The 15,640-nt window shown below is 43.7% G+C and overlaps 1 protein-coding gene across 1 annotated transcript; it reads right to left on the reverse strand.

Annotated features, from left to right (window-relative positions):
- Positions 1-3,598: 3,598 nt before the first annotated feature.
- zgc:110222 (uncharacterized protein LOC550336 homolog) lies at positions 3,599-10,907 on the reverse strand. The gene is made up of 3 exons (XM_052021852.1): positions 10,742-10,907; positions 7,013-7,331; positions 3,599-3,968 (listed from the first exon to the last, which is right to left on the reverse strand). Exons 2-3 carry the CDS (start codon positions 7,263-7,265, stop codon positions 3,760-3,762), a joined length of 462 nt encoding a protein of 153 aa, XP_051877812.1. The 5' UTR covers positions 7,266-7,331; positions 10,742-10,907; the 3' UTR covers positions 3,599-3,759.
- Between the last annotated feature and the right edge of the window lie 4,733 nt (positions 10,908-15,640).

Here is a 15,640-nt window from a genome sequence, read left to right on the forward strand (position 1 = left end):
CCCAGCACTTTAAATCTATGTCCTCTTGTGGCCACCAATTCAGCCCTGGGGAAAAGCCTCTGACTATCTACCCTATCAATACCTCTCATCATCTTATACACCTCTATCAGGTCCCCCCTCATCCTCTGTCTCTCCAAGAAGAAAAGGCCAAGTTCCCTCAACCTGCTTTCATAAGGCATGCTCCGCATTCCAGGCAGCATCCTTGTAAATCTCCTCTGCACCCTCTCTGTGGCTTCCGCATCTTTCCTGTAGTGAGGCGACCAGAACTGAGCACAATACTCCAAGTGGGGTCTGACCAGGGACCTATATAGCTGCAACAATACCTCACGGCTCCTAAATTCAATTCCCTGATTGATGAAGGACAATACACCATATGCCTTCTTAACCACAGAGTCAACCTGTGCAGCCGCTTTGAGCGTCCTATGGAGTCAGACCCCAAGATCCCTCTGATCCTCCACACTGCCAAGAGTCCTACCATTAAGACTATATTCCGCCAACATATTTGACCTACCAAAATGAACCACTTCACACTTATCTGGGTTGAACTGCATCTGCCACTCTCAGCCCAACTCTGCATCCTACCCATGTCCCTCTGTAACCTCTGACAGCCCTTCAAACTATCCCAACACCCCCAACCTTCATGTCATCCGCAAACTTACTAACCCACCCCTCCACTTCCTCATCCAGGTCGTTTATAAAAATCACAAAGAGTAAGGGTCCCAGTACAGATCCCTGAGGTACACCACTGGTCACCGACCTCCACTCAGAATACGACCCTTCAACAACCACTCTTTGCCTTCTGTGGGCCAGCCAGTTCTGGATCCACACTGCAATGTCCCCTTGGATCCCATGTCTCCTCACCTTCTCCATAAGCCTCGCATGGGGTACCTTATCAAACGCCTTGCTGAAATCCATATACTTTACATCTACTGCTCTCCCTTCATTGATGTGCTTAGTCACATCCTCAAAAAATTCAATCAGGCTCGTAAGACAGGACCTGCCCTTGACAAAGCCATGCTGACTATTCCTAATCATATTATACCTTTCCAAATGTTCATAAATCCTGCCTCTCAGGATCTTCTCCATCAGCTTACCAACCACTGAGGTAAGACTCACCGGTCTATAATTTCCTGGGCTATCCCTACTCCCCTTCTTGAATAAGGGAACAACATCTGCAAGCCTCCAATCTTCCGGAACCTCTCCCGTCTCCATTGACGACACAAAGATCATCGTCAGAGGCTCTGTGATCTCCTCCCTCGCCTCCCACTGCAACCTGGGGTACATCTCATCCGGTCCCGGCGACTTATCTAACTTGACGCTTTCCAAAAGTTTCAGCACCACCTCTTTTCTAAAATCTACATGCTCAAGCTTTTCAGGCCGCTGCAAGTCCCCACTACAATCCCCCGGATCTTTTTCTGTGGTGTTCAATAGACACAGTTCCTTTTTCTATCTAAACATATCAGGATGTTAAACACCGACCTATAGCAAGTCTCCTCTGTTCTAAAAAGAACATCCTTGTTCTCAATTGTTTCTCCATGTAACTATAATTCCTGATTTTCCAGGACCAGTCACATATCCTTCTTCACCTGGGGCCACATCATGACATGGGGGCTGAACTAATATTTTATATACTTGGGTTCGGCAGTTGTGTTTGCATTCGATGCCTCTGTTTATATAGTCAGAATCAAAATATATTTTAGCTGCTTTGTTAGCTAGCCCTGCACTTTCAAATACTTGTGCATAAATGGCCTCTGGTCTCTTTGTTTTTGCATCCCCTTTCAAATAGTGCCACTTACCATTTATTATCTTTTGTTCTTGCTACTGAAATATTTCACATTTTTCTGCATTGGATTTTAGCTGTCAGGGGTTTGCCCATTTTACAAGCCTGCTTCCAAGTTCACCTTGCTTCCAAGTTTCAAGTCAACTGAAAATTTCAATATCATGTCCTCACCCTCAAGTCCAAGTCATTAATACCGATCAGAAGCAGCAGCATCCTACCACTGAACACTAAGGAACTCCATTATTTACTTCCCTCCATTGTATAATCCCGTCTCAAGCATCAGGAACAATGGATGGGCCATGGGCAGGCATGGTAGTGTAGCGGTTCGCGCAACGCTTACAGCGCCAGCGACCCAGGTTCAATTCCAGCCACTGTCTGTAAGGAGTTTGTACGTTCTCCCCGTGACTGCGTGGGTTTCCTCCGGGTGCTCCGGTTTCCTCCCACATTCCAAAGACGTACGGGTTAGGAAGTTGTGGGCATGCTATGTTGGCGCCGGAAGCGTAGTGACACCTGCGGGCTGCCTCCAGAACACTCTATGCAAAAGATGCATCTCACTGTGTGTTTCCGTGTACATGTGACTAATAAAGATATCTTATCTTAGTGGGCACTGCAGTGTTGCACTTAACCTGCATCAATGTTCAATCACACGTGTCCCTCCCTCCTCCCCATCACATCAGCTGTTAATTGCAAGCAGTAAAGGTCACAGCAAGCTCCTTCTCCATCTCCCCTTAAAAATAATTAAAGTAGTGCTCTCTGTAATGGCATGGTTTTCCTTTGGGTGCTCTGATTTCCTCCCACATCCCAAAAACATGTGGGTTGATATGTTAATTGGATGCTATGAATTGCCCCTAGTGAGTGGTAGGATCTGGGGGGGGAACGTGGAACGAGACTAAAATGGATTAGAGTAGAATTAGTGTAAAAAGGGGTGGTCGGCACAGACTCAGTGGGCCAAAGGGCCTGTTTCGCTGCTGTATCTCTGTATGACTCTAAGAATGAATTTTAGAACCAAGACCCATCACTAGAACATCTTTTGTAATTATTGGCCACTACAAGAGACCTCTGCTCTTATTGTATCTAATTTACCATTCATAATTTACCATTTTTAAGAAAGAAAAAACTAGCAGAGTGCCACCTGTCTGTGAACATTTAATGTGGCTTTCCCTTTTAAGGTGAATGGTTTTGCTTAATCTGAGATTCCCAATAGGGGCATGTGAAAGGCCTTGAGTGTTATTAAATTGCCTGCTTATTTTTCAAGATGACCTCCGATCATCAACATCCTGTGTCCAGCATCTCACAGGCCATTTTCCATGTACATTAGATGCGATCTAATACCCTCTTTCTAGTCTCTCAGTTATAGAATTTAATTTACTCAGATTACTTTTCCAAATGAATTTCATTAACTAATTTGCCCTGCCTTTAAGCAAGGCAAGGGGTGGGGATATAGTTCAGTTCACAACTCCACCAGTTCCATGTTGAAAATGATCTTATTGCATTAGTTAGCTGCTTGTCTGAATGAAGGAGTCTCCTTACAATATACCTGAATGGAGTTTGGTTTTGCTCACTTCTGAATGACCATGGCCACATTATAATCCATCTACCAGATCTCTGAAATTGATTAGTAACCACAAGTGATCATTATACAGTAAAACAGCACATTTTGAAACATATAATTTATGTTGACACAAAAAATTCTGTAGATGCTGGAATCTGGAGCAATACACAAAGTGCTGGAGGAACTCAGCAGGTCAGGCAGCATCCATGGAGGGAAATAAACAGTCGACATTTCGGGCATGTTGTTTGTTTTGTGCAATAAGATTTTATTGTGATTACTTTCCAGATACATAAAAAGAGCAACAGAGAAAAGGCAACATGACGTAAATTAGACAAATAAAAGCATTGCATTCAGGGTATCTCAGTCCAGGACATTGATATGTCCTTCCTCTGTAGCTCAGTCTAGTCCCACTCAGTATCAGCGGTAGTCATGGGATCAGTTCATCAGGGATATCCACTATCCATACATCTTTGTGTCCCCTGGCTGGGATTGGTTCACGTAGCCACCTCGGATTCGACAATGTGGTGAGATACTTCTGTTCTAGCCCACGCAGAATAGCTTTTTTCTCCAACACCTTCATTTCCTCAGGGTCTGAACCACTCGGGCACTGCCAGGTGTCTCCAACATCGACTAATCCTGTAGCGCGCACACACACACACACACACACACACACACACACACACACACACACACACACACACACACACACACACACACACACACACAGAGGAGTTATGCTCAGTACAATGATGAAGAGAATCTGATGTCTTTCAGTGAGCTTCTATGAGGGAGGAGGCATAATATACAAGGAAAGGTACTCTCATTGCAACAATCTTTTCAATCCTATAAAACAACAAGCATTTGTCTGGTTCATTCTTTGAACTGGATCCTAGCTACCCTCCAATGAAATTGCTTAGCTCAACTGCCTTGCCATCTGATGTAGTTCCCAATTCCTTGGTGCCTTGTCTAGCCATGTGTCACTGATTCAGCTCAAAGTAGCCTTCCAGCAGAGATGACTAGAAGCTTTACCCCCACCTCAGCACTAAAGGAAGTGCAGGCATATTGCCCACCTCTACACATTCCTCCTTACCTTTCCTGCACTGTTAACAACTCCACAATCCACGATGTAAATCTGAGCCATGTTGCCATGCAGAATGCAATTGCTGCATTAGTCACTAGTGGATGACAAAGTAAGCATTACTTTGGTGTCTTTGCAATGGATAAAGTGCTGATCTGACGGAATGTTTTGTACCACTCTAAATATCAGCAGCAGACCAAACAAGTTCATTATGTTCTTTTCAACAATCTATTCAAACAGCCTTGAGATATGTATTACCAAGGCAGTTTGCAATAGGAATAAATGTGGGTCACTACATTGAGTGTGACCCTGACCTTCCCAGTCCAGAAGCATCTCACCTCTCCTCCACTGCTCTATTCTCTTTCCCATAATCAAGCCTTGACTATAACATATATTCAAGTCTAAGACGGGCAGAATTTTGGACTACACGTCCTCCCCAGCTTACGAACACCCAACCGATGTACAGCCCATACGTATGAGTGAATGTTCGGGAGAGATTTGCTGGCTGCTTCGGGGCTGCAGGCATCTCCTGCCATGCAGGAACTTGGTTTGTGGCTGCATTTCCGACTTGCGGACTGTTCAGGTTAAAAACAGTTCACAGGAACAGAACCCTGCTGTAACCTGGGGACTGCCTGTGCAGTTTATCAGGGCCAGGCAGTAAAGTGGAGTTGAGGCCATATAATGAATGTTGGGGCAGGCTCAGGGGTCATTTAGACTGCTCCTATGCTCTTCAAACCTATGTCATAGACTAAGTATTTGGTCACCTGTTCTAATATCCACATGTGGTTCAATGCAGAATTTAATTTGATTATGCTCCTACGAAGTACCTTGTGATATATTACTTTGGAGATGCAAGTGTTATTGTTGGTCAATGTCAGTTCTGGGAGGAGAACAAAGGCAGTTACAGAAAGACAAAGAGGCAGAGCCATGAAATATAAGGTTGGGAATTTTACACTGGAAACACTGGGAGACTGGAAGGCAATGTAAAACTGTAACGGTAGGAGTGTGGGGTGAGCAGGTCTTGCTACAGAGCAAGATAAGGTATCTTTATTAGTCACATGTACATGAGTTCTGCTCCCGCAAAATCTAGGCTGATGCTCTCAGTATTTGAGAGGGTCCTGTCCAGTTGGAGAGGTGTCTTCTCTCAGAAGAGTTACTGAAACCTGGTCCTATCTGTTCACCTCAGACTTGGTGCCTCCACGGCATTCTCAGTGGCCAGGTGCATTGACTTTCCCTGCTGTGATCTTAATGAAGTTTTCAGGATGTTTTTGTGTATCTAAATGAGGTAGCATCTTGACTTGTTTATACAGATACCAATAGTGTTTGGTACTGGAACAGCTGAGTCAATTACATCATAACGGGCTTTTAGAATGGTGTAAATCTTTGTTTATTTCTTATGGCTTTATTTCTACTCCATAGCACTATTATGAAGAGAACTGAGATCTCCCTAATGCCCCGATCAATATTTATCTGTCAGTGCAAAAAGACCAGATTACTTGGTCATTATTCCATTGCCGTTTATTGGAATTTGGAGTACACAACTGGGCTACTATATATCCTACAATAAATAATAATAGGAAAATGTTTCGGGATGATCTGAGAAAACACCAGGTAATTCAAAAATAAAACCAGAAAATGCTGGAAATATTCAGCAGGCAAAGCAGCATCTGTGGGGAGGGAAACAGAGTCATTGTTTAAGGTTCATCAGGACTGGGAAAAGTTAGAAATAAAACAAGTTTAAATTCACCAAGAAAGGGAGGAGAGGCAGGGAGAACAAAATGGGAGGTCTGCAATAGGATGGAGACCAGGAGAAACTGGATGATATGCGGATGTAGCGACAGCTAACAGAAGGTGGTTAAGGCTTGTGAATAATAAAATGTATATCTGAGGAAGGTGTAATAGGAAGGATGAATTAAATCTGAAATATCAGACGAGGAGAGAAAAAAAAACAATGCTGAAAAGTGAGATTAAAAAGCTGGAAAGGCTGATTATCTGAAACTTTTGAATTCATTGTTGAGTACAGAAGGCTGCATTATGCCTAGTCAGAAACTGAGGTGCTGTTCATTGCACTGACCTGGAGATAATTCCAAGTCTTTCTTTCTTAATATAAAATCTTTATCACTGGTTGTGTGAAAATTGGTAGTTGCGTCTTCAGTGACGACCATAACCACAAATCAAAACTACTTTGGCTGTAAAATGCTATGGGATGTCTTGAGGCCATAAACGGCAGTATATAAATGCAAGTCTGTCTCTAAAACTGTTGACAACTCGTACATGATATAAAAATAGTTGACAACATGAGAAGCAGGAGATAGTAGAAGAGAAAATAACAGCAGTTGTTAAATACTATTAATGTTTCAATACAATTTATCAATTTGAACTAGTCTTTCTCTGTTTAGTTGATGGGAAGGCTGGTGTTTTGGTCAAGTGATACTTACTACTTGTGAGGAGTGTATTTTTTTTTACCTTCTCCATGCACCTCAGCCAGAAGGCGGGTGGGAGAGATTAACTATGTGGCCTCTGGAGCCCATTCAAAACAGCGACATAACCCCTGGGCTCACAGGTATCGGAACTAAATTTTAAAAATGACTCCCTGCCTTACCTACAATAGCTCCTCTGCCAAACTTCTCCCCCTCCTGCAGCAACCTCTGTATCTGGTGCTGGTTCATCCCCACCGTGTGAGTAAGGATGTCCATCCATTCTGAGCCTTCCCAATCCTTGTATGCGACATGAACAGCCAGGGTGCAGTCGTGCAGCTCAGCCAGCAGAGGTCTCCAGCGGGTCTCCACTGTCTTCACACTGTTTAATATCAGACCTGCATACGGTTGGCGGAAGGAGAGGCAGCCCACTCTCATTGGAGATCTTGTTAACCCCTTCCCAAACAAGGGGGTGGCCACAGCAAACCTACTTCAGATCTGAATCTGCAAACAAAAATATACAACAGAGTATAAAAGCAGTGAAGTTACACTAAACCTTTATAAAACATTGGTTTGGCTTCAACTAGAGTATTATGGTCACCTCATAGAGTCACACAACACAAAAACAGGCCCTTCAGTCCAACTGGTCCATGCTGGCCAAGATTCTCATCTAAGCTAGTCTCATTTGCCTGCGTTTGACCCATAACCCTCTAAACCTTTCCTATCCATGAACCTCTATGGACATGTCTATCCATGGCCTCATCTACTGCCAAGTTGAGGCCAGACGCAGGTTGGAGGAACAACACCTCATATTCCGCCTTGTTCACAGGTGGCCTCAACATCGATTTCTCTAACTTCCGATAACCCCACCCCTTCTTCTACTTCCCCCCCTCCACCCCTGTCTTCCCTTATTCCTGTGGCTCCCTTCCCCCACCTTGATGACCTGCCCATCTCCTCTCCTCCCCCATCCTTTATTCCATGGTCCACTGCCCCCTCCCACCGGATTCCTCTTTCTTCAGCTGCCTCTTCTACCTCTCACCCCTCAGCTTATTACATCTTCTCCCCCTCCCCCACCCACCTACCTTCCCCCTCTCACCTGGACTCACCTATCACCTGAACTCACCTGTCCCCTGCCTGCGTGTGCTCCTCCCCCTCCCCCCACCTTATTCTGGCTTCTTCCCTCTTCCTTTCCAGTCTCGGCCTGAAATGTCGACTGTTTATTTGCCCCCATGGATGCTGCCTGACCTGCTGAGTTCCTCCAGCAGTCTTTATGTATTGCTATCCATGTACCTGTCCAAGTACCTTTTAAATGTTGTTAATGTACCTGCCTCAACCACTTCCTCTGGCAGCTCATTCCATATACTGACCACCCTCTGGGTGAAAATGTTGCCCCTCGGGTTCCTATTAAATCTCTCCCCTCTCACCTTAAACTTATGCCCTTCTAGTCCTTGATTCCCCAACGCTGGGAAAAAGACAGTGCGCCTTCACCCTCTCTGTGCCCCTCATAATTTTATACACCTCTATAAGATCACCCCTCATTCTCCTACGCTCCAGTGAGAAAAGGAAGAATGTGGAAGGCAATAGAGAGAAGAAGACAAAGAGAACACCTGACAGATAAATAGAATAAAATGAAAGAAAATAGAGATTGAATTGAAAAGTAAAAACTGCAGATGCTGGAAACCTGAAACAAAAACACAAGCTGCTGGAGATACTCAGCAGGTCAGGCAGCAACTGTGGAGAGAGAAACAGAGTTAATGCTCAGGTTAATGAACATTCAGCTGAGATTTGAGGTGATTGGCAAAAGAACCAGAAGAGACATGAGGAATAAAGTTTTTATGCAACATGTGGTCAAGAGTTGGAACGCACTGCCTGACGGGGTAGTGGATATAGATTCAACAGTAGCTTTCAAATGAGAATTGGATAATTGTTTAGAGAAGGCAAATAGGCAGTGATGTAGCCAAAGATCAGGGAGTGGCTCTAACTGGACAGCTATTGAATGAATCAATGCAGGTTGAGTGCAGCTGGTGGCTGCCTGCTACGTGATGCTGTTCTATGACTCTGAGATACCTGACCCGTCTCCTGTATGTGGTGCAATAGGAAACTATTTTTCTGCTCCAGGCTCTTCCTTTCTCGATGCATAGACTGATGCACATTCCACGTTCAAATAATACTTCTGCAGTAAAAAAATTCTTCTAACCTCTCTATCATTAATCTTAAATTTGCCCTGTCATGTAAGTTGAAAGTAACAGGAATTTTCTCTACTTTTCCCGTCAAATTTTTTTAAAAACTTCCATTACGTTGATCTTCCTTCACCTAATCTTTTAATTTAAAACAAACATTTTTTTATAATGATGCAGAGGGTCATTTGGTCCGCCCAGCTAAGTGCAAAATTTGTTTGTAACCTCAGGTTTTGTCTGAACCCCATATGCCAAAGTTGGTTAGAAGCTTGGACAAAGCAGAACTAAAAGGAGGTGGAGAGGTTTAGGGAGGAAATTCCAGAACATGAAACCCTACAGAACTGAAGGCTCTCTACAGTGGAGTGATTAAATGTGGCCAAGAGGTCCCGAGATGGAGGGGCACAGGGACCCCAGTTCTGTACGACTGGAGGAGATCAGACATTTGCAGGTTGATGGCAGGGAGGGATTTGAAGACAGGAGGTGGATTTTCATTTCGAGGAATTGCCAGGTCAGGAGTGACTGTATGTCAGCAAACACTGGTCTTTGGACAAAACCGGACTTGGTACACGTTAAGATTTGGGCAGCTGACTTTTAGATGAGTTTATGTCAACCAAGGAACTATAGTCATGAAAGCACAGGGATAACCAAGTCTAGCCACATGGAACAGCATAACACAGGAACAGGCCCTTCAGCCCACAATGTTGTGCTGAGCTAATTAAACAAGTAATTAGACTCCTAACTATAAACTAATCCTTTCTACTTTCACAATGTCCATATCCCTCCAGTCTCTGCACATGCATGTGCCTATCCAAGAGCACCTTAAACACCTCTGTCCTATCTGCCTTCACCACCACCCCGGCAGCACATTCCAGGCACCCACCACTCTGTGTTTTAAAAAAAAACTTACCCCACATATCTCCTTTGAACTTGCCCCCTCTCAGCTTAAATGCATGCTCTCTAGTATTAGACATTTTGACCCTGGGGAAGAGATACCGGCTGTCTGCCCTATCTATGCTTCTCATAATCTTACAAACTTGTATCAGGTCTCCCCTCAGCCAGAGAAAACAACCCAAGTTTGTCCAACCTCTCCTTACAGTACATGCCCTCTAATCCAGGCAGCATCCTGGTAAGCCTCCTTTGCACCCTCTCCAAAGCCTCCACATCCTTTCTATAAATTGGGTGACCGCAACTGAATGCGACACTCCAGATGCGGCCTAACCAGAGTTTTATAAAGTTGCAACATAACTTCCTGACTCTTGAACTCACTGCCTCAACTAATAAAGGTAAGTGTGCCAGACACCTTCTTTACCACTTTATCAACCTGTGCAGCCACTTTCAGGGAGCTATGGACTTGAACCCCAAAATCCCTCTGTACATCAACACTGTTAAGGGTCCTGCTATTAACAGCGTACTGTCCCTTTACATTTGATCTCCTAAAGTGCAAACTGTTAGTTGTCCAAACACTCCAAATCCATGAGGTTTAACACATTTGCAGCTTTACCCAAAAAAATCTAATTTAGATGAAATTACATATTCATAATACAATATGAAAAGGGTTTAAGACATTATTGTAGCTTAGTAGAATTCTCACTCACTACACAGGAAGCTTGAGTTCAATTCTTGGTCAATGCAAAATACCATGTGCAGTCCACAAATGGATTAAGTTTATCCTTTGGATTATTTGCAACAGCAACGTAAGAAGAAGGAAAAAAACCTTTAGGGCAACTCCAGACTGACCTTTCTCACAGCACACAGGTTTGGCTGCAGCAAGATCCTCTCTGTACAGGCTGCATTGCAAAACAGCAGAACCTTAGCTTGACGCTGCATTGAAGATTAATACAGAATCTATTCTTTCTTTTTCGGTCTCTCTCACACACACACACACACAACTGCAGCCCGCAAATTTGAGCAGGAAGTGCCAGCCCAGACTAATCCACCATGCTAACATCAATGGTTTGACATTCACAGGGTGAACCAATCAAAAACGTGAATATTCCTGGACTAGTGTCAAGGGAAGGAATGAATGACCACACTTATTCCTCCTAACCCTCAGATCTCTGCTGTCACATGCCTGTATGATATGTTCTTTTGATCTGGGTCTAATTTTAAAACAAGTGGTGTAACACAGATATATTTAAGACCGTGCTCTGGGAAAGTTGAGCAAATACCATGATATCTAGGTTGTACAGTGTAACCCCACGTTATGACAGTTCAGGTAAAGGAAATTGGCCCCTATGCAATTCACAAAAACACTAACAAAAATTTTGAGATGCAGAATAAAAAGTCAAAGTGAAACTCGAGTTTATTGTCACATGCACAAGTACATGTATACAGGTTCAATGAAAAACTTACTTGCTGCAGCATCACAGGCAATTCACTCTTACGGAATTTATGAGATTAAAAAATTACTAAATAACCACAATATGCAAAAGAAACTACATACTTTGTCAAATTTTGTCAAGGGTTCACGTTACAGAAAATCGGAATACAGACGGTTTTCCCATTGAAGCCCCCTATCATTGTGACCTATAGAATTCCAGTCTGGGCCAATGTCAGAAACATTCCTAACATGGAAGTGGTGAACACCTTTGAAGTATTTCTGTCAAACCAAGTGATTGATCCAATATTAGTGATCTTTCTTGTAGATGCATAGAGTTCAGTTTTACAGACTATGAGTTAATTACATTAAATATGTGGTTTGGTTTGACTACAAGCAGGGCACCATGGATACTCATGTAAATGGCTCATATCTCTTGAGATCACTGACATCTACTGCCTACCATGATCCTCCTAGGGAACCCTGGTTTCTATTTTCATCATGCTGTATCTCTGTCCCTCAAGTTGCAACACCCCACACTTAACACTAATGTAGTATCTGTAGGCCCTCTAGCCTTGCTGACAAATAACAGAGGCCAAGCTTCTATCCTTTATCAAAAACAATAACCTCTGAATTAACAGCAATGGTATAGTGATTCATCATTAGGTCCAGGACTGTGGTGTTCAAATCAGGTGACCCTGACCTTTACAAGAAATTGAGATATGACCTCTATAAAGCTATCAGGGATGTCAAGAGACAATTCTAGTCCAAAACAGAGTCCCACACCAGCTGTCAGAAAATACAAAAGCCTGAAAGCACATACAACCAGGCTCAAGGACAGCTTCTATCCCGCTAAGACTATTGAACAGTTCCCGAGTACGATAACATGGACTCTTGACCTCACAATCTACCTCGTTGTGACCTTGCACCTCACTGTCTACCTGCAATGCACTTTTTCTGTAGCTGTAACACTTTATTCTGCATGCTTATTATTTTTACCTTGTACTACCTCAATGCACTGTTGTAGTTAATTGATCTGTATGGATGGTATGCAAGACAAGTTTTTCATTGTACCTTGGTAATAATAAACCAGTTTACCAATCAATGTCATATCACATAGTACTCTGAATCCTTCAAGGTATTCTGACACTGGATTAGAGAATATCAGCTATAAGGAGAGGTTGGACAAACCTGGATTGTTTTCTCTGGAGTGTGGGAGGCTGAGAGGAGACCCGATCGAAGTTTATAAAATGATGAGAGACACAGATAGGGTAGACAGAGTCTCTTTCCTGGGGTAGAAATGTCAAATACTAGATGGCATGGCTTTAAGGTGAGAGGGGGAAAGTTTAAGGAAGATGTGAAGGGCAAGTTTTTCGCGCAGACAGCGGTAGGTGCCTGGAATGCGCTGCCAGGGCTGGTGGTGGAAGCAGACACAATAGTGGTGTTTAAGAGGCATTTAGACAGACACATGAACACCCAGGGAGTACAGGGAAATGGACCATGTGCAGGCAGATGTGATTAGTTTCTTCATCGGAACAGACCTGTCCTATGTTCACTTATATACACTGCACCGTTGAACAGAGCAATCAAGAAGAGAAAGGAAGAATTTGAGAGGAAAGGGCTTGCTAGATCGTTGTCGTGATTGGGGTATAGATAGGAAAGAAAATCAGAGTCTTTTTCCTGGAGCAGGGAGCCTAGAACTAGAGGTCACAGATTTAAGGTGAGCGGGGAGAAATTCAAAAGAGATCTGAGGGGTAAGTTTTTCACTTGGGGTGGCGGTTGTCTGGAACGAGCTGCCTGAGGAGGTAGAGGTACAATGACAATGCTTAAAAAGCATTTGGACAGGTGTTTGGATTAGGAAGGCATAGAGGGATACAGGGCTAATGCTGGCAAATGGGATTAGTGCAGATACGCCTCACAGTCGGCATGGACGAGATGGGCCGAAAGGACCCGTTTGTGTGTTGCACAATTCTAGTGTCTCGTCCCTTTATATGTTTCCAAAACATCGCTCCTCTTCTCCACTTGAATCTCATTCTTCCAAAGGCCAACGAATACAGACACAACCTCTCTCCCAGCAATTAGGTCAATCTCTTTTGTTCTACCTCCAACATTACCACATCCTTTCTAAGGCAGGGGGCCAACGCTGTGCACAGTACTTGAGGATTACACCCGGGTTCAACTCGGGCGATCTGGGTTTGTTCCTGACCTCTGGTGCTGTCTATGTGGAGTTTGTGTGTTCTGACTGTGACTGCGTGGGTTTCATGCTGTCATAAAGAGATACAGCACGGAAACAGGCCCTTCAGCCCAGCGAGTCTGTACTGACCATCAACCACCCATTTACACTAATCTTACGTTAATCCCAATTTTTATTCTCCCCACATTCCCATCAACTCCCCCCAGATTCTGCCACTCACCTACACACCAGGGGCGACTTACAATGACCAGTTAACCTACTGACCTAAACGTCTTTGGGATGTGAGAGGAAATCGGAGCACCTGGAGGAAACCCAGAGTGGTCACAGGAAGAACTTGCAAACTCCACACAGACAGCACCGGAGCTCAGGATTGAACCACGGAGTCTGTGCGTGAGGCAGCAGCTTCACTGACTGTGCCACTGTGCTGCACTGGGTGCTCTGGTTTCTTCCCATATCCCAAAGTTGCGCAGGTGTGTAGGTTAATTGGCTACTGTAAGTTGACCCCAGTGTGTATGGGTGGTAGAATCTGGGTAGTCGATAGGGATGTGGGGAGAATTAGGATGACTTAAATGGGTGTTTGATTCTCAGTGCGTACATGGTGTGTCGAAGGGCCTGTTGCTGTGCTGTATGACTCTGTGACTAAGGTTAGTGTTACAGCTCTGAGTGTCTCCAGTTGTGGGTCAGTGGCTCACACTTGCCTTTGAGTCAGGCTGTCATGGATTTGTTCCCCTCCAGAGATGTATGAAGGGAGAAAAAGAAAACAGAAATTGCAAAACACTCAGCGGGTCAGGCAGCAGCTGTGGAGAGAGAAACTGAGTTAACATTTCAGGTTCATCTTTCATCCGCTGCAACACCAAAGAGGCCAGAAGTTATGGAAAACATTATATAAGTGCAGATTTTACTTATGCTGACAATATTCTCAATAATCCAACTTTATCATGTGTATGGAGGTCCTACTTTAGAAGTGTGTGACTTGATAGCAGAGAGAGCGTTATAATATCAGCCCATATAGAGAAAGAGGGAGGGAGAGATCACATGGATTTGTATAATTCTACATTTTCTTTGTTGGAAGTGAATAAGAAGGAAATATCATATAATTAGAAAGTAAAATATTGATGATTTATTTGTGAGAATCCAAGCACTGTACTCAACTGTTCATTTTGCAACTCCTTCCAGTTTAGAAACATTTAATCTTTCCCAAGGAGAAATTCTTCTGCTTGTGGAATTGTGTGTTGAAATGGTGCTGCGGAGGAGTCCCTCCCAGCTCTCTGTAAGGCTGCAGTGGGAGTAATATTGTAACATGTGCACCATGCAATACGTCACAGGTTTGAACACTGTGAATCCCTGGCCTCTCATGTGTAATCGTGCAGAAACAGCACATTAGAAGTAAAGTCACCAAGTCTCCCACTCTTACAGGATTGCAAGAAGAAGGCTTTTGGCACACTGGCCTTCATCAGACAGGACATTGAGTATAGAAGTCAGGATGTTATGTCGCAGTTGTACAAGATGCTGGTGAGGTTGCATTTGGAATATTGTGTTCAGTTTTGGTCACCTGCTATAAGAAAGATCCCATTTACGCTGAAAAGATTGCAGAGGAGATTTCTGAGGATGTTGCCAAGACTCGAGGGATTGAGTTATGGAGAGAGGTTGAGCAGGTTGGGACTTTTATCATTGTAGCATAGGCGAATGAGGGGTGATCTTATAGAAGTGTATAAAATTATGAGGGGCATAGACAGGGTGAATGTGCACATTCTTTTTCCCAGGGTTGGGAAATCAAGAACTAAAGGTTTAATGTGAGAGAGGAGAGATTTAATAGGAACTTCAGGGGTAACTTATTCACCCAGAGAGTGTTCAGTATATGGAATGAGCTGCCAGAGAAAGTGGTTGAGGCAGGTACATTAACAACATTTAAAAGGTACTTGGATTGGTACACGGATATGAAAAATTTAGCGGGATATGGGTCAAACACGGGCAAATGGGACTAGCTTAGATGGGAATCTTGGTCACAGAAAAAAGTTGCCCCTGAAGTTCCTATTAAATTTTTCCCCTCTCACCTTAAACCTATGCCCTCTAGTTCTTGATTCCCCAACGCTGGGGAAAAGTCTGAGTGTATTCACCCTATATA

This window comes from Pristis pectinata, chromosome 8 (assembly GCF_009764475.1).
Source record: "Pristis pectinata isolate sPriPec2 chromosome 8, sPriPec2.1.pri, whole genome shotgun sequence".
Classification (NCBI taxonomy): domain Eukaryota; kingdom Metazoa; phylum Chordata; class Chondrichthyes; order Rhinopristiformes; family Pristidae; genus Pristis; species Pristis pectinata.

What these genes read in the sequence shown, in the direction of transcription:
- zgc:110222 (XM_052021852.1), bottom strand. Translation starts at nt 7,265, where the DNA reads ATGAGAGTGGGCTGCCTCTCCTTCCGCCAACCGTATGCAGGTCTGATA. An exon ending in TGGCAGAGGAGCTATTGTAG is followed by an intron (nt 3,969 to 7,012) that starts GTAAGGCAGGGA and finishes TGCGCGCTACAG; the next exon opens with GATTAGTCGATGTTGGAGAC.